Raw genomic sequence first — 18,804 nt, 5'->3', positions numbered from 1 at the left:
GGTCATTTAACCCCTTCCCTAATAAAAGTTTGAATCACCCCCCTTTTCCCATAAAAAAAAATAAAACAGTGTAAAAAAAAATAAACATATGTGGTATCGCCGTGTGCGTAAATGTCCGAACTATAAAAATATATCATTAATTAAACCGCACGGTCAATGGCGTACGCGCAAAAAAATTCCAAAGTCCAAAAAAGCGTATTTTGGTCACTTTTTATACCATTAAAAAATGAATAAAAAGTGATCAAAAAGTCCGATCAAAACAAAAATCATACCGATAAAAACTTCAGATCACGGTGCAAAAAATGAGCCCTCATACGGCCCTGTACGTGGAAAAATAAAAAGTTATAGGGGTCAGAAGATGACAATTTTAAACGTATACATTTTCCTGCATGTAGTTATGATTTTTTCCAGAAGTGCGACAAAATCAAACCTATATAAGTAGGGGATCATTTTAACCGTATGGACCTACAGAATAATGATAAGGTGTCATTTTTACCGAAATATGCACTGCGTAGAAATGGAAGCCCCCAAAAGTTACAAAATGGCGTTTTTTCTTCGATTTTGTCCCACAATGATTTTTTTTCTGTTTCGTCGTGAATTTTTGGGTAAAATGACTAATGTCACTGCAAAGTAGAATTGGTGACGCAAAAAATAAGCCATAATATGGATTTTTTGGTGGAAAATTGAAAGGGTTATGATTTTTAAAAGGTAAGGAGGAAAAAACGAAAGTGCAAAAATGGAAAAACCCTGAGTCCTTAAGGGGTTAAAATCCCCCCCCCCTTTTTTTTTTCTTTCTTTCTTTTTTCTTTTCATTTTAACCATTGATAGTTGTATAGCAATATACATAAAAAGATATTTCCAAATTCGCCCCTGAATGCCCAACTTTAGCCATAGCCTTAGCACTAGCGTCCACCAGACCCCCTTCTCCGGTATACACTGACCCTGAAATGCCCCTCTTCACAGCACAATAGGGCTGCGCATGCGTCACTCGCCCGGGGACGCGCACGTTGGGCACGCGCAGGACTTGGCAGCTGCTCCTCACCACGCATGCGCGCTGCCTGACACTGAGAGGCGCGGACTCCACGCCTCTTTCCCGGGGATAGTGCACGGGCTCCGGCTCTTCTTCTTCTCCTGCTGCTGCTGTGTCCCTGATCCTGATCCCGGAGAATAACCGATCACTGTGATCTCTCGGCTGGAAGGTGACCCGGACGTGGTGCCCGCATGGTGCCCAGGGCAGGGTGATTGGCTCCGGTACAGAACTGGATGCAGCCGCAGATCTGGACTCTTTGCAGACTCCGGTGTATACCCAGCTTTTCTCCTATAGAGGGATCCAGCCCGTGCATTGCCTATGTATGTGCCCTCTATGTATAGGTGACATGTATAGTGCCCAGCTTATAATACACTGATATACTGTATACATACTACCTACCTCTATACTGTTATCAATGCTGTTACATTGTAACCCCCCTATAGAATACAAGCGGGGGGCACTGTTGTCTATGTAGCCTCCGCTTACACCCTAATACTCCATACATTATCTATGCACCTTGCTTAGGCTGACAAGAGATACCGTCAGGTTGAGGCACTTGCTTATCTTGGTCCACGCAGCAGCAACCTCCGCCACCTAGGAACCCATAGCACTTCAAGGGACAATGTCAATGCTGGGGTTGTTGAGCCGGACTGTTCTGCGTCCCGCTGTCTCGCCCAAGTCGTTGAGCTGGCTGGGTATGAGCGGTGGTGGCACCAGCAGCATTGTACATCATCATCATCATCATCATCATCCTGGGAGCGTCGTAGTGCAAAGCTGCCGGCTGTTGGGCACCCACCCAAGGAAGGAGCCCATGGAGGCGCTGAACACGGCGCAAGGAGCCCGGGACTTCATCTACAGCCTGCACGCCACCGAGCGCAGCTGCCTGCTGAGGGAACTGCACAGATTCGAGTCTATAGCCATTGCACAAGGTAAGAATCGACGTCTATGGCGCCGACCTATTCCGTAACGTTGTCTGTAGAATATGTATGTAAAATAGTGCAAAACTACAACTCCCAGCGTGACCCGACACTGAGGGAACTGCACAGATTCGAGTCTATAGCCATTGCACAAGGTAAGACTGGACATCTATGGCACCGACTTATTCCGTAACGCTGTCTGTAGAATAGGTGTAAAAAAAAAAGTGTCTCTCTAGCTCAGTGTTTCCCAACCAGGGTGCCTCCAGCTGTTGCAAAACTACAACTCTCAGCACGGCTGTCAGGGAATTCTGCGAGTTGTAGTTTTGCAACAGCTGAAGGCACCCTGATTAATAAACCCTATTCAGGAGATAACAGATTCCCGTTAAGAGATATATATTTTTTTGTTTTCTTCCTGCACTGTGGATGTTTACTCAATGTGCTTAATGCTGGAAGTTGTAGTTTTGCAACAGCTGAAGGCACCCTGATTAATAAACCCTATTCAGGAGATAACAGATTCCCATTAAGAGATATATATTTTTTTGTTTTCTTCCTCCACTGTTCATCTTTACTCAATGTGCTTAATGCTGGAAGTTGTAGTTTTGTAACAGCTGGAGGCACCCTGGTTGGGTTACGCTGGTATAGAATATTACAGTGTTCACCAACCAGCATGACCTGACAGCCTTCAGCTGAGGGAACTGCACAGATTGGAGTCTATAGCTATTGCACAAGAGGAGACTGGACGCATATGTCGCTGACCTATTCCGTAACGCTGTCTCTAGAATATGTATGAAAAATAGTGCAAAACTACAACTCCCAGCATGGCTTTAGCTGGGGGTTTCGTACAGATTCCAGTCTATAGCCACCATTGCACAAGGTGAGACTTAACCTAAATGGTGCAGACCTATTCCGTAGCGTTGTCTATGGAGCTCTAGTACAATGTTCTCCAACCGGTGGCTCTCCAGCTGCTGCAGGACTACAACTCCCAGCATGACATGACAGGCTTCGACTGAGGGAACTGCAGAGATTTGAGTCTGTAGCTATTTTCTACAAGGTGAGACATATTCTATATGGTGCCAACATATTCTGTAGCGTTGTCTATAGAATATTAGTGTTCTCCAATCAGTGACTCTCTAGCTCAGTGTTTCCCAACCAGGGTGCCTCCAGCTGTTGTAAAACTACAACTTCCAGCATGCCCGGACAGCCTTTGGCTGTCCGGGCATGCTGGTAGTTGTAGTTTTTCCACACCTGGAGACACTCTGGCTGAGAAACACTGCTCTAGCTACTGAGATTTGTAGTTTTGCAACAGCTGGAGGCACGCTGGTTGGGTGTAAAATATTACAAACCTGTGGCTCTACAAAACTACAACTCCCAACATGTCAAGACAGCCTTCAGCTGAGAGATTTGCACAGCTTCCGGTCTATAGCCATTGCACAGGGTGAGGAGTGACATATATGGTGCTGACCTATTCCATAGCGCTGTCTATAGACTATGTTCTATGGAGTACCATGTTCTCCAACCTGTGGCTCTCTAGCTGCAAAACTACTCCCAGCTACTCCGGGCATGCTGGGAGTTGTAGTTTAGTCACACCTGGAGACACTCTGGCTGAGAAACACTGCTCTAGCTACTGAGATGTGTAGTTTTGCAACAGCTGGAGGCACACTGGTTGGGTAAAAAATATTACAAACCTGTGGCTTTCCAGCTGCTGCAAAACTACAACTCCCAGCATGACCTGACAGCCTCCAGCTAAGAGATCTGCACAGATTGGAGTCTATAGCAATGTATATGGTGCCGACCTAGTCCGTAGAGCAGTCTATAAAATGTTCCATGGAGCTCTAGTACAGTGTTCTCACACCTGCTGCAAAACTACAACTCCCAGCATACCCTGGCGGACGAAAGCATGCTAGAAGTTGTAGTTTTGCAGCAGCTGGAGACTGCTCTAGTATTTGAAGACAGTGGGGGAGATTTATCAAAAACTGTGTGGAGGATGTGGTGCAGTTGCCCATGGCAACCAATCAGATAGCTTCTTTCATTTTCAACCCCTTAAGGACCGAGCGTTTTCTGTTTTTGCACTTTGGTTTTTTCCTCCTTACCTTCTAAAAATCTTAACCCTTTCAATTTTGCACCTAAAAATCCATATTATGGCTTATTTTTTGCGCCAACAGTTCTACTTTGTAATGACATCAGTCATTTTACCCAACAAGTCTACAGTGAAACGGGAAAAAATAATAATTGTGCGACAAAGTTTTAAGAAAAAACGCAATTCTGTAAATTTTGGGGGCTTCCGTCTCTACGCAGTAAATTTTTCGGTAAAATTGACACTTTATCTTTATTCTGTAGGTCCATCCGATTAAAATGATACCCTACTTATATATAGGTTTGATATTGTCGTACTTTTGGAAAAAATCATAACTACATGCACAAAAATGAATACATTTAAAATTTTACTCTTCTGACCCCTATAACTTTTTTTATTTTTCCGCGTACAGGGCGGTATTAGGGCAATTTTTTTGCGCTGTGATCTGAAGTTTTAATCTGTACCATTTTTGTTTTGACTTTTTGATGGCTTTTTATTCCTTTTTTTTTTTTTTATGGTATAAAAAGTGACCAAAAATACTCGGATTTTCGGATTTTGGAATTTTTTTGCGCATACGCCATTGACCGTGCGGTTTAATTAATGATATATTTTTATAGATCGGACATTTACGCACGGCAATACCACATATGTTTATTTTTATTATGTTTATATAATTTTCTATATGAAATTTGGGAAAAGGGGGGTGATTTAAACTTTGAATAAGGAAAGGGTTAATGTGTGTGTGTGTGTGTTTTTAAACATTTTTTTCAACATTTATTTATTTATTTTTTACACTTTTAGTCCCCTTAGGGGACTTTTAGGAGGAATCATTAGATTCCTCATACAGATCAATGTGGTTCCATAGAACCACATTGATCTGTGTGCTCTGCGCTCGATTGATAAAGCCTGGTCCTGCCAGGGTTTATCAACTCTGAGCACCGGAGCCGGCACAGGAGGAGAGGTAAGCCCTCAGGCTAACTCCACAGTGGATCGCCCCCCCCCCCCGGACGCGTTGCGGGAGGGGCGATCCACCCCACTGGACCACCAGGGATGTGCTAAAGGCACATTTAAACGCCGCTGTCAGCTTTGACAGTGGCAATCTAAAGGGTTAATAGCTGGCCTCGCCGCATGTCGGCTATTAACGCCGGCTCCCAGCTACAAGAATCAGCTGGGGGCCGGCCGGTATGACGCGGTCTCCCGACTCGAGCCCGCGTCATACCCTGTTAATGGCACATGGACGAGCATAGATGTCCATGGTCGTTAACGGGTTAAAGAGACCTTTGAAAAATGAAAGAAGCAACCTGATTGGTTGCCATGGGTAAGTGCACCACTCTTCCTCTATATTGGGACCCAAGGCAAGAATGGCCATATTTGTCCCCTTATAGTGTCGGCCATAGTGTACCCCCCAACAGTCACAGCCATAGGGGGAGATTTATCAAAACCTGTCCAGAGGAAAAGTCGCTGAGTTGCCCATAGCAACCAATCAGATTGCTTCTTTCATTTTTGAAAAGGTCTCTGAAAAGTGAAAGAAGCGATCTGATTGGTTGCCATGGGCAACTGCACTGTTCTTCCTCTACACAGGTTTTGATAAATCTCCCCCAGTCAGTCTATCAATAGGAGTGTGGGAGGAAACAGGAGAACCCAGAGGAAATCCGCGTCACCACAGGGAATAAATACAAGCGCTGTGGAGATGTTCGGATATGAACCCGTGACCTCTGTGTCGGCCCATGTTTGGGTTTGGTATCCTAATGAGGTTATAATTAGAGATGAGCGAACTTACAGTAAATTCGATTCGTCACGAACTTCTCGGCTCGGCAGTTGATGATTTATCCTGCATAAATTAGTTCAGCTTTCAGGTGCTCCGGTGGGCTGGAAAAGGTGGATACAGTCCTAGGAGACTCTTTCCTAGGAATGTATCCACCTTTTCCAGCCCACCGGAGCACCTGAAGACTGAACTAATTTACGCAGGAAAAGTCATCAACTGCCGAGCCGAGAAGTTCGCAACGAATCAAATTTACTGTAAGTTCGCTCATCTCTAGTTATAATGTTACAGAAGGGAACATGAAAAACCCAATCTGTATCTGGAATACATTGTTATACAGTACATGGGGAAAGCTGGGTGACAACTTACAGGACTGCTATGGCAGGAGTTGTCACCCAGCTTTTTTAGAGCCCAGAAGGGATGTGCAGAAGTGGAGGTGTGATGTGACTTATCCTGTCCATTCAGGTCTGTATAAAAGCTGGATCGTGTGGTAAATTACATTTTGTATTTGTTCTTGCTCATGTGGCAGTGGTCTTCAAACTGTGGACCTCCAGATGTTGCAAAACTACAACTCCCTGCATGCCCGGACAGCCAACGGCTGTCCGGGCATGCTGGGAGTTGTAGTTTTGCAACGTCTGAAGGTCCACAGTTTGAAGATGGGTGGTGCAGTCCCATGTAAACCCACAAATATCAGATTTTACAAACTCGGCACAGCTACATACAATCAATAAGACGCTTTTCGATAAAACTTGTAGGATTAATTCCATTTTAGAGGCACCCCTTATTTCTACTCCTGACCCTTGTGGGGCTTCTTTGGCATGTGCCAGATGTAGCAGAGCCGAGTTTGGCATTGGTCGCAATACAACACAACGCAGTACAACAAAAAAAGCATGGCAGCCTGTGCCCTTTGTGTTCTGCAAATAAAACATATATATAAAAAAAAAAAAAAAAATATATATATATATATATATATATATATATATATAAAACTCAGACCCAGTGTAGTCACTACATCTACGTCCCTCAGCTCTGCTGCATATGGAAATATTTATCCATAGATTTATATTGTTTTAATGGCCAATGTTCATTCAGAACATTCCATGATCATAATCCAAAACCTATTAGATTCCATTCCTGCAGATTTAGGCAAAATCTTTTTTTTTTTGCAAAACCAGCACTACTCCTGTCTACAGGTTGTGTCTGGTATTGCAGTGAATGAGACTTAGCTGCAGTATTATACAGCACCTGTGGAAAAAAAAGCAGTGTTTTTCTAATACTGGTAAACCCCTTTTAAAGGGTTTATCCCAAGATTTAAAGGGGTACTCTGGTGCTTAAACATCTTGGATAGGGGATAAGATGCCTGATTGCGGGAGTCCCGCAGCTGGGGACCCCCGGGATCATGCACGCGGCACCCCGTTTGTAATCAGCACCCGGAGCGTGTTTGCTCCGGGACTGATTACCGGCGACCACAGGGCCGGCGGCGTGTGACGTCACGCTTCCGCCCCCGTGTGACATCACGCTCCGCCCCTCAATGCAAGCCTATGGGAGGGGGCATGATAGTTGTCACGCCCCCTCCCGTAGACTTGCATTGAGGGGCGGAGCGTGACGTCACACGCGGCGGAGGTGTGACGTCACACACCGCCCGCCCTTCGGTCGACCATAATCAGACCCGGAGCGAACACGCTCCGGGCACTGATTACAAACGGGGTGCCTCGTGCATGATCCCGGGGGTCCCCAGCGGCAGGACTCCCGCGATCAGGCATCTTATCCCCTATCCTCTGGATAGGGGATAAGATGTTTAAGCACCGGAGTACCCCTTTAAAGGGGTACTCTGGTGGAAAACTTTTTTTCTTTTTTAATCAACTGGTGCCAGAAAGTTAAACAGATTTGTAAATTACTTCTGTTAGAAATTCTTAATCCTTCCAGTACTTATTAGCTGCTGACTACTACAGAGGAAATTATTTTCTTTTTGGAACACAGAGCTCTCTGCTGACATCATGACCACAGATTTTTTTTTTATAGAAGTAATTTACAAATCTGTTTAACTTTCTGGCACCAGTCAAAAAAAATAAAAAATTCCACCGGAGTACCTCTTTACAGTGACCCCATATCCATAGGATGCGGCATAACTAGTTGATGGATGGGGTCTGACTGCTGGGACTTTAAAGGGGTACTCCACCCCTGGTGCAAGAAAGTTAAACAGATTTGTAAATTACTTCTATTAAAAAATCTTAATCCTTTCAGTACTTATTAGCTGCTGAATACTACAGAGGAAATTCTTTTCTTTTTGGAACAGAGCTCTCTGCTGACATCTCTGTCCATTTTAGGAACTGTCCAGAGCAGCATATGTTTGCTATGGGGATTTTTTCCTACTCCTACTCTTAAAATGGACAGAGATGTCAGCAGAGAGCACTGTGTTTCAAAAAGAAAATAATTTCCTCTGTAGAATTCAGCAGCTAATCAGTACTGGAAGGATTAAGATTTTTTAATAGAAGTAATTTACAAATCTGTTGATTAAAAAAATAAATAAAAGTTTTCCACCGGAGTACCCCTTTAAAATTTAAATTAATGATGATAAACTCAGCTCGGCTACATCGGGCGCACGCAGAAGAAGCCCCACAAGTGTCAAGGTCAGGAGTAGACGCGAGTGGTGGCCGTGTAATGGAAGGTATCAGCCTGTTGTCCGTATTGATAGGTGTCAGCGCCTGCCAAGACATCTTGTACAAAGTTCTGACAGCGCGTTAGTCATGTGACCAGCTGTTATTATAGAACGGCGCGACGACAGAGCGCAGATAAATCCATTAGTGGCTAGAACCGGATGCTATACCAGCTTTATCAAAAAGGGTCTTATTGATTTATATGTAGCAGGCTGAGTTTGTGATATCTGAGAATTTACATAGGACTGCACCAGCTGTGATACCATATGACAGTGGTCTTAAAGCTGAGGACCTTCAGATGTTGCAAAACTTCAACTCCCAGCGTGCCTGGACAGCCAACAGCCGTGCTTCCTAATCTGCAGCTTTTTCAGTGATTGCACAATTACAGCTTCTGTCAGGGCATGATGGGAGTTGGAGTTTTGCAACAGCTGGAGAGCCATGTATGAGAGGATTATGGGACTGGTGACTCACGGAAAACTAGGAAGCTCATTGTGTGTTACTCGATATAAGGCAGTGCTTTCTAGTCTACGGCTCTTTCATGCGATTGCACAACTGCAGCTCCCATCATATCCTGATGAGGGTTGTAGTTTTGCAACAGCCAGGGAACCATAGTTGGGAGGATACAAGACTGGTGACTCAAGGAAAAGAACAAAGCCCATTGTGTGCTGCCTGACATAAGGCCGTGCTTCCTAATCTGCAGCTCTTTCATGCGTTTGCACAACTACAGCTCCCATCATACCCTGATGAGAGTTGTAGTTTTGCAACAGCCAGAGAAGCATGGTTAGGGGGATACAGGACTGGTGACCCAAGGAAAACTACAAAGCCCATTGTGTGTTGCTCTATATAAGGCAGTGCTTCCTAATCTACGGCTCTTCAGCGATTGTAAAACTACAGCTCCCATCATGCCCTGACAACCATCGGCTTTCAGGGCATGATAGGAGTTGTAGTTTTGCAACAGCCAGAGAGCCACAGGTAGGAGGATACGGGACTGGTGAATCACGGAAACTACAAGGCCCATTGTGTGTTGCTCAATATAAGGCAGTGCCTAATCCACGGCTCTTCAGCGATTTTAAAACTACAGCTCCCAGGGCATGATGGGAGTTGTACTTTTGCAACAGACAGAGAGCCACATGGGACTGTGACAAAAGGAAAAGAACAAAGCCCATTGTATGTTGCCTGACATAAGGCCGTGCTTCCTAATCTGCAGCTTTTTTCAGCGATTGCACAACTACAGCTCCCATCATACCCTGATGAGAATTGTAGTTTTGCAACAGCTGGAGAACCATAGTTGGGAGGATACGCGACTGGTGACTAAGGGAAAACCACAAGGCCCCTTGTTTGTTGCTCAATATAAGGCAGTGCTTCCTAATATATGGCAACTACAGCTCCCATCATATCCTAATGAGAGGTGTAGTTTTGCAGGAGGAGGATATGGGACTGGTGACTCAAGGAAAACTACAAAGCCCATTGTGTGTGGCTCAATATAAGGCAGTGCCTAATCTACGGCTCTTCAGCGATTATAAAACTACAGCTCCCAGAGAATGATGGGAGTTGTAGTTTTGCAACAGCCAGAGAGCCACATGTGACTGTTGACTCAAGGATAAGAACAAAGCCCATTGTGTGTTGCCCGTCATGCTTGTGGTTCCGCAGTAGAATGACTGGTACCGGAGATGTCTACACTACAGTGTACTCCATCTGTGATCCAGGACAGAAATAACCCCGTCACTGCCAGCTTATTCTGTTCACTCTTCAATGAGCTCCATACGTTTTCTGGAAAATCTGAGGTGTGGGCCTCCAGTTTGGCCTGTGCGGCGGCGAGGGAGTTGGCTCATGTGATCTGCAATGAATAGAAGAATCAGCTGGTACAGAGAGCAGTGATTCATGTCTGGAGCCCGGCCTCAGTGTATGGGAAATGTGTCAGGGGGCATCTCCCTGCCGGCAGATGGCTTCTTATTTCTTAAAGGGAACCTGTCACGTATAAGATGCAGGCAGCGTGTTATGGAGCAAGAAGAGCTGAGCAAACTGATCTACACTCCCTGGCCACTTAGGTACACCTGTTATATTGCTTGTTATCACAAATAGCTGATCAGCCAATCACATGGCAGCAATATATGCATTTAGTCATGTAGACATGGTCAAGACCAGTTCCCACCGAACTGGGAAGAAAGGGGATTTAAAGGGGTATTCCAGGATTTTTTTTTATTTGACTATGCTACAGGGGCTGTAAAGTTAGTGTAGTCCATAATATAGTGTCTGTACCTGTGTGTGACGGTTTTCTCACAATTCTTATGTGATTTTCACTCCAATATTTATTTTTACCAGCATACAAAATGACTGTTGTCTCAGATTTTTCCCAGGTTGCAATGCGGCCGAGACCTGACTCGCTAGTCAGCTGATGACAGGGAGCCTGTCTGCTTCAATGGGTGGAGCGATCGCTTGGTGGGAGAGAGATCAATCTGCAACTAATGCAACAGCTGTAGGCACCCTGATTGAAAACCACAGGTTTTTTGAATGGATGCAGCTCATTTATGTTTCAATGGGTGGGGTGGCTGATGTGTGGGAGGGAGGAAAATGGAATTATGGGATTTGTAGGCAAAGAGGAAAACTCAAACAGGAAATACCAGTTCACAAAAAGCTAGCCACAGTGTTATGGTAATCTCATAACATAGCCATTTAGCCCCACTACAAGCTACAAGCGCAGATCCTTCCTAAGCATGTCCATTACTGTCTGCCAGGTACATACTAAAATAACCTTATGGTGGAGAACCCCTTTTAAGTGACTGTGAACGTGTCATGGTTGATGTTGGCAGACGAGCTGGTCCGAGGATTTCAGAAACTGTTGATCTTCTGGGATTTTAACGCACAACCATCTCTGGGGTTTACAGAGAATGGTCCGAAAAATATCCATTGAGCGGCAGTTGTGTGGACCAGAATTGATTTTTGATGCCAGAGGAGAATGGGCAGACTGGTTTGAGATGACTGAAAAGCAACAGTAACTCAAATAACCACTGGTTACTACTGGGGTATGCAGATTACCATCTCAGAACACACAACATGTCCAACCTTCAAGCAGATGGGCTACAGCAGCAGAATACCACACTGGGGGCCACTACTGTCAGCTAAGAACAGGAAACAGAGGCTACAATTCACACAGATCACCAAAGTAGGACAGTGAAAGACTAGAAGAATGTTGCCTTGTCTGATTGGTCTCCATTCCAGTTGTGACATTCAGATGTCAGGGTCAGAATTTTGTGTAAACCCCATAAAAGCAAATATCCATCCTGCCTTGGATCAGTGGTTGAGGCTGGTGGTGAAGTATTGTTACTGACCATGTCCGTCCCTTTATGACCACAGTGTCCTCTGTATCTTCTGATGATACTTCCAGCAGGATAATGCCCCATGTCACATGATATCATCTCATACAGGACAATGAGGTCACATAACATCATCTCATACAGGACAATGAGGTCACATAACATCATCTCATACAGGACAGAACAATGAGGTCACATGACTCCAATGGCCTCCATAGTCTCCTGATCTCATCCAATAGATCACCGCTGGGATGTGGTGGAACCGGAGATTCTCATCATGGATCCGAAAAATCTGCAGCAACTGTGTGATGTCATCATGTCTATATGGAGGAACTGTGTGATGTCGTCACGTCCATATGGAGGAACTGTGTGATGTCGTCACGTCCGTATGGAGGAACTGTGTGATGTCTTCACGTCCGTATGGAGGAACTGTGTGATGTCGTCACGTCCGTATGGAGGAACTGTGTGATGTCGTCACGTCCGTATGGAGGAACTGTGTGATGTCGTCACGTCCGTATGGAGGAACTGTGTGATGTCGTCACGTCCGTATGGAGGAACTGTGTGATGTCGTCACGTCCGTATGGAGGAACTGTGTGATGTCGTCACGTCCGTATGGAGGAACTGTGTGATGTCGTCACGTCCGTATGGAGGAACTGTGTGATGTCGTCACGTCCGTATGGAGGAACTGTGTGATGTCGTCACGTCCGTATGGAGGAACTGTGTGATGTCGTCACGTCCGTATGGAGGAACTGTGTGATGTCGTCACGTCCGTATGGAGGAACTGTGTGATGTCGTCACGTCCGTATGGAGGAACTGTGTGATGTCGTCACGTCCGTATGGAGGAACTGTGTGATGTCGTCACGTCCGTATGGAGGAACTGTGTGATGTCGTCACGTCCGTATGGAGGAACTGTGTGATGTCGTCACGTCCGTATGGAGGAACTGTGTGATGTCGTCACGTCCGTATGGAGGAACTGTGTGATGTCGTCACGTCCGTATGGAGGAACTGTGTGATGTCGTCACGTCCGTATGGAGGAACTGTGTGATGTCGTCACGTCCGTATGGAGGAACTGTGTGATGTCGTCACGTCCGTATGGAGGAACTGTGTGATGTCGTCACGTCCGTATGGAAAATTCTTTTTTTTTTTTTCGCCCGTAAATTTTCCGGCGTGAATTCCTCTTGATTTGCTCAGTGTGAATGCACCCTTACATGAATAAATGAAAGGCTATCCTGGAACTATGCCATGTGTAGAAGTTGTCAGCCCTAGAGACATGTGATCATTGGGGACAGCAATTTTCCGTAACTTTGTGTCTGTCCTCTCAGTGTAGGGTAGTGGTCTCAAACTGTGGCCCTCCAGATGTTTTAAAACTTCAACTCCCAGCATGCCCGGACAGCCAACGGCTGTCCGGGCATGCTGGGAGTTGAAGTTTTAAAGCATCTGGAGGGCCACAGTTTGAGACCATAGTTGTGGGGCCTCATGTTAAAAAAACAAAGTAGACATAGAGCAGTCTCCATAGCAACCATAGCTTTTTGTCAGCCATTTTTGCACTGGGAAAAGAAAACAAAAGATGTGGTCCGTTGCTATGGAAGCTGCTTGTTGCTATGGGCATCTGCTCCTCTTTGTATACAGCTGCAGTAAAATCAGACTACTCCCATACGCAGGAATTGATGTTGTGAGTAGAGATGAGCGAACTTACAGTAAATTCGATTCGTCACGAACTTCTCCGCTCGGCAGTTGCTGACTTTTTTCCTGCATAAATTAGTTCAGCTTTCCGGTTCTCCAGTGGGCTGGAAAAGGTGGATACAGTCCTAGGAGACTCTTTCCTAGGAATGTATCCACCTTTTCCAGCCCACCGGAGCACCTGAAGGCTGAACTAATTTACGCAGGAAAAGTCATCAACTGCCGAGCGGAGAAGTTCGTGACGAATCAAATTTACTGTAAGTTCACTCATCTCTAGTTGTGAGGCTGTCATGGCGTACAGCATAACATATATGAATATAGGGGGAACTATGCCATGTGTAGAAGTTGTCAGCCCTAGAGGCATGTGATCATTGGGGGCAGCAAGTTTCCGTAACTTTGTGTCTGTCATCTCAGTGTAGGGTAGTGGTCTCAAACTGTGGCCCTCCAGATGTTTTAAAACTCCAACTCCCAGCATGCCCAGACAGCCGTTGGCTGTCCGGGCATGCTGGGAGTTGAAGTTTTAAAGCATCTGGAGGGCCACAGTTTGAGACCATAGTTGTGGGGCCTCATGTTAAAAAAACAAAGTAGAAATAGAGCAGTCTCCATAGCAACCATAGCTTTTTGTCAGCCATTTTTGCACTGGGAAAAGAAAACAAAAGATGTGGTCCGTTGCTATGGAAGCTGCTTGTTGCTATGGACATCTGCTCCTCTTTGTATACAGCTGCAGTAAAATCAGACTACTCCCATACGCAGGAATTGATGTTGTGAGTAGAGATGAGCGAACTTACAGTAAATTCGATTCGTCACGAACTTCTCGGCTCGGCAGTTGCTGACTTTTTTCCTGCATAAATTAGTTCAGCTTTCCGGTTCTCCAGTGGGCTGGAAAAGGTGGATACAGTCCTAGGAGACTCTTTCCTAGGAATGTATCCACCTTTTCCAGCCCACCGGAGCACCTGAAGGCTGAACTAATTTACGCAGGAAAAGTCATCAACTGCCGAGCGGAGAAGTTCGTGACGAATCAAATTTACTGTAAGTTCACTCATCTCTAGTTGTGAGGCTGTCATGGCGTACAGCATCACATATATGAATATAATGGGGGAGATTTATCAAAACCTGTGCAGAGGAAAACTTGCCCAGTTGCCCATAGCAACCAATCAGATCGCTGCTTTCATTTTTATTACGGCCTGTGAAAAATGAAAGAAGCGACCTGATTGGTTGCTATGGGCAACTGGGCAAGTTTTCCTCTGCACAGGTTTTGATAAATCTCCCCCATAAAGTCTTGTAGCGTTCTATAGTCTTCTGACACGGATTGTGACGCCCTTGCCTCGCCGTCCTATGCGACGCTTGTTGATTGATTTAATTGTTGTAAATTACTCGGAGTATAGGCTGCGAGGAGGCGACCGCATTGATCTCGTGTTGGTCAGACTCCTCGGTGACGCTGCAGTGACTTTGACCTAAGAGAGCTGAGATACCGGCTGGTACTTATAACATTATGTTTTTATTTTTCCTGTGCCTAAACCGTACCTGTCAGATCCCCCCCCCCCCCCCCCCAAAAAAAAAGAAAAAAAAAAGTATATGTTACTCAGTACTTAAAGGGGTATTCCAGGAAAAAAACTTTTTTATATATATCAACTGGCTCCAGAAAGTTAGACAGATTTGTAAATTACTTTTATTAAAAAATCTTAATCCTTTCAGTACTTATGAGCTGCTGAAGTTGAGGTTGTTCTTTTCTGTCTAAATCCTCTCTGATGACACCTGTCTCGGGAAACGCCCAGTTTAGAAGAGGTTTGTTATGGGGGTTTGCTTCTAAACTGGGCATTTCCCGAGACAGGTGTCATCAGAGAGGATTTAGACAGAAAAGAACAACCTTAACTTCAGAAGCTCATAAGTACTGAAAGAATTACGATTTTTTAATAGAAGTAATTTATAAATCTGTTTATCTTTCTGGAGCCAAGTTTTTTCCTGGAATACCTGTTTAAAGGGGTTATCCACTATAACAGGGGTACTCAATTATTTTTAGTGAGGGTCCGCTTATCCAGGTCTGCCACTGGTAAAGGTCAGAGCAAAGCGCTGAGGCCTGGTTCACACCTGTTCACGCAGTGCCATGAAGGAAATAGACAAAATGACTGGAGTCTGGAGGATGTAAAACTACGGTTTCCTGTATTTTCTGAATACTGCCAGTGACTGTACCCCTGAAAATAATACTGCCGCATACTGTACTCCTGAATGAAATACTGCGGCATTGTGTATCCCTGAATGAAATACTGCGGCATTGTGTATCCCTGAATATAATAATGCTGCATTGTGTATCCCTGAATATAATAATGCCGCATTGTGTATCCCTGAATATAATAATGCCGCATTGTGTATCACTGAATATAATAATGCCGCATTGTGTATCCCTGAATATAATAATGCCACATTGTGTATCCCTGAATATAATAATGCCGCATTGTGTATCCCTGAATATAATAATGCCGCATTGTGTATCCCTGAATATAATAATGCCGCATTGTGTATCGCCGAATATAATAATGCCGCATTGTGTATCGCCGAATATAATAATGCCGCATTGTGTATCGCCGAATATAATAATGCCGCATTGTGTATCGCCGAATATAATAATGCCGCATTGTGTATCGCCGAATATAATAATGCCGCATTGTGTATCCCTGAATATAATAATGCCGCATTGTGTATCCCTGAATATAATAATGCCGCATTGTGTATCCTTGAATATAATAATGCCGCATTGTGTATCCCTGAATATAATAATGCCGCATTGTGTATCCCTGAATATAATAATGCCGCATTGTGTATCCCTGAATATAATAATGCCGCATTGTGTATCCCTGAATATAATAATGCCGCATTGTGTATCCCTGAATATAATAATGCCGCATTGTGTATCCCTGAATATAATAATGCCGCATGCTGTACCCCTGAATATCATACTGCCTCATGCTGTGCCACTGATTATATATATATATTACTGCCACACACTGTGCCCCTGAATATATTACTGCCACACACTATACCCCTGAATATAATACTGCCACATACTATACCCCCGAATATATTACTTCCACACGCTGTGCCCCTGAATAGATTACTGCCACACACTGTTATATATCTGCACGCTGTGCCCCTGGTATATTACTGCCACAGGGTATGCCCCTGGTATAGTACTGACACTTGGTATGCCCCTGGTATATTACTGCCACACATTTTGCCCCCAGAATACAGGATGCCACTGTGCCCCCCCCAGAATACAGGATGCCACTGTGCCCCCCCCAGAATACAGGATGCCACTGTGCCCCCCCAGAATACAGGATGCCACTGTGCCCCCCCAGAATACAGGATGCCACTGTGCCCCCCCAGAATACAGGATGCCACTGTGCCCCCCCAGAATACAGGATGCCACTGTGCCACCACATAAACTTTGCCACTGTGACTTTTCAGCTTCTGCAAACTATAACTCCCATCATGCATAGACAGACGGTCCTGATGGGAGTTGTAGTCACAGGTGGGGGAATTACTGTTCACCTTGCTTCAGGCTGTGGCTGTTCATTTGTATCGGTAGGCCCGGGAAAATGAGACTATGCAGCCGTTTTTTTTTTTTGGGTGGGGGTCTCAACAGTGGGACCCTGCCAAAATAAAATGGGCTGTATAGTCCAAAATCCCATTGGTTCAAGTGGCCCTCCAGTTATTGCAAAGCTACATCTTCCAACATGCCTGGAGAGCCACAGATTGGGGTACAATTTTACCCATCAACACTGCAGAACCTAAAAGTTACTACAGCCCTGATGGGACAGTCAGGAGAATACACAATATCAGTGACCTGAGTGACATCTTCTCAGTTTTCTTTCCTTTTCTTTTCTTCTACATCTGGTCCAGACGTTAGGTCTTCTCAGTACACCCCCCAATGTCATCCTCCACAGTCCTCAGTTCACCCCCCAATGTCATCCTCCACAGTCCTCTGTTCACCCCCCAATGTCATCCTCCACACTTCTACAGCCCCCCCTTCCTCCACACTCTTACAGCGCATGCCCCCCCCCCCACTTATCATTCTCCACACTCCTATACAGTGCATGCCCCCCCTTGTCATTCTCCACACTCCTATACAGTGCATGCCCCCCCTTGTCATTCTCCACACTCCTACAGTGCCCCTCCCCCTTGTCATTCTCCACACTCCTATACAGTGCATGCCCCCCCCCACTTATCATTCTCCACACTCCTATACAGTGCATGCCCCCCCTTGTCATTCTCCACACTCCTATACAGTGCATGCCCCCCCTTGTCATTCTCCACACTCCTACAGTGCCCCTACTCCCTTGTCATTCTCCACACTCCTACAGTGCCCCTCCCCCTTGTCATTCTCCACACTCCTATACAGTGCCCCTCCCCCTTGTCATTCTCCACACTCCTATACAGTGCCCCTCCCCCTTGTCATTCTCCACACTCCTATACAGTGCCCCTCCCCCTTGTCATTCTCCACACTCCTATACAGTGCCCCTCCCCCTTGTCATTCTCCACACTCCTATACAGTGCCCCTCCCCCTTGTCATTCTCCACACTCCTACAGTGCCCCTCCCCCTTGTCATTCTCCACACTCCTATACAGTGACCCTCCCCCTTGTCATTCTCCACACTCCTATACAGTGCCCCTCCTCCTTGTCATTCTCCACACTCCTATACAGTGCCCCTCCCCCTTGTCATTTTCCACACTCCTATACAGTGCCCCTCCTCCTTGTCATTCTCCACACTCCTATACAGTGCCCCTCCCCCTTGTCATTCTCCACACTCCTATACAGTGCCCCTCCCCCTTGTCATTTTCCACACTCCTATACAGTGCCCCTCCTCCTTGTCATTCTCCACACTCCTATACAGTGCCCCTCCCCCTTGTCATTCTCCACACTCCTATACAGTGCCCCTCCCCCTTGTCATTCTCCACACTCCTACAGTGCCCCTCCCCCTTGTCATTCTCCACACTCCTATACAGTGCCCCTGGTTGCGCTGGTTGGATGCTGTAAGGAATCTGATGGCCCCCATTAGAAGTCTCTGGGGGGCTGCCAAGCACCAGCTGTGTCCATCATGCAACCGTTCAATAGATTGGTTCAGTGAGCTTGATCGCCCAGCAGCACAGATTATTTCAGGAAATGGTCTCTGTATTGATCTTAATATTGGGAAATGCATCACAATGTGCAGGGTCTGTAGTGTAGGTCCGGACCCAATCATCAGAAGTGTGCCGGTCTCTTTCTCTGCAGTGGGGATTTCCCTGGTGGATTCATTTTATCATAACCCTTAACCAGTGTTTTCCAACCAGTGTGCCTCCAGGTGTTGCAAAACTACAACTCCCAGCATGCCTTCGG

The 18,804-nt window shown here is 45.6% G+C and overlaps 1 protein-coding gene across 2 annotated transcripts in view; it reads left to right on the top strand.

Moving 5' to 3' along the window:
- The first annotated feature begins 1,040 nt into the window (after window positions 1-1,040).
- The window catches only part of TMEM65 (transmembrane protein 65), a 101,241-nt gene continuing 83,477 nt past the window's right edge, over window positions 1,041-18,804 (top strand). Inside the window, exons 1-2 of one of the 2 annotated variants that reach the window (XM_056522719.1) lie at window positions 1,041-1,350; window positions 1,556-1,959. In XM_056522719.1, the coding sequence (XP_056378694.1) occupies window positions 1,653-1,959 (307 nt within the window). In that variant the 5' untranslated portion in view covers window positions 1,041-1,350; window positions 1,556-1,652. Of the gene's footprint in view, window positions 1,960-18,804 lie in introns of both variants that reach the window. The other variant, XM_056522718.1, reaches the window with a different exon arrangement.

Source organism: Hyla sarda, chromosome 5 (genome assembly GCF_029499605.1).
Source record: "Hyla sarda isolate aHylSar1 chromosome 5, aHylSar1.hap1, whole genome shotgun sequence".
In the NCBI taxonomy this organism is placed as follows: Eukaryota; Metazoa; Chordata; class Amphibia; order Anura; family Hylidae; genus Hyla; species Hyla sarda.
The sequence above is the reverse complement of the archived record's forward strand: the minus strand, read 5'-3'. Positions and strand labels throughout refer to the sequence as shown.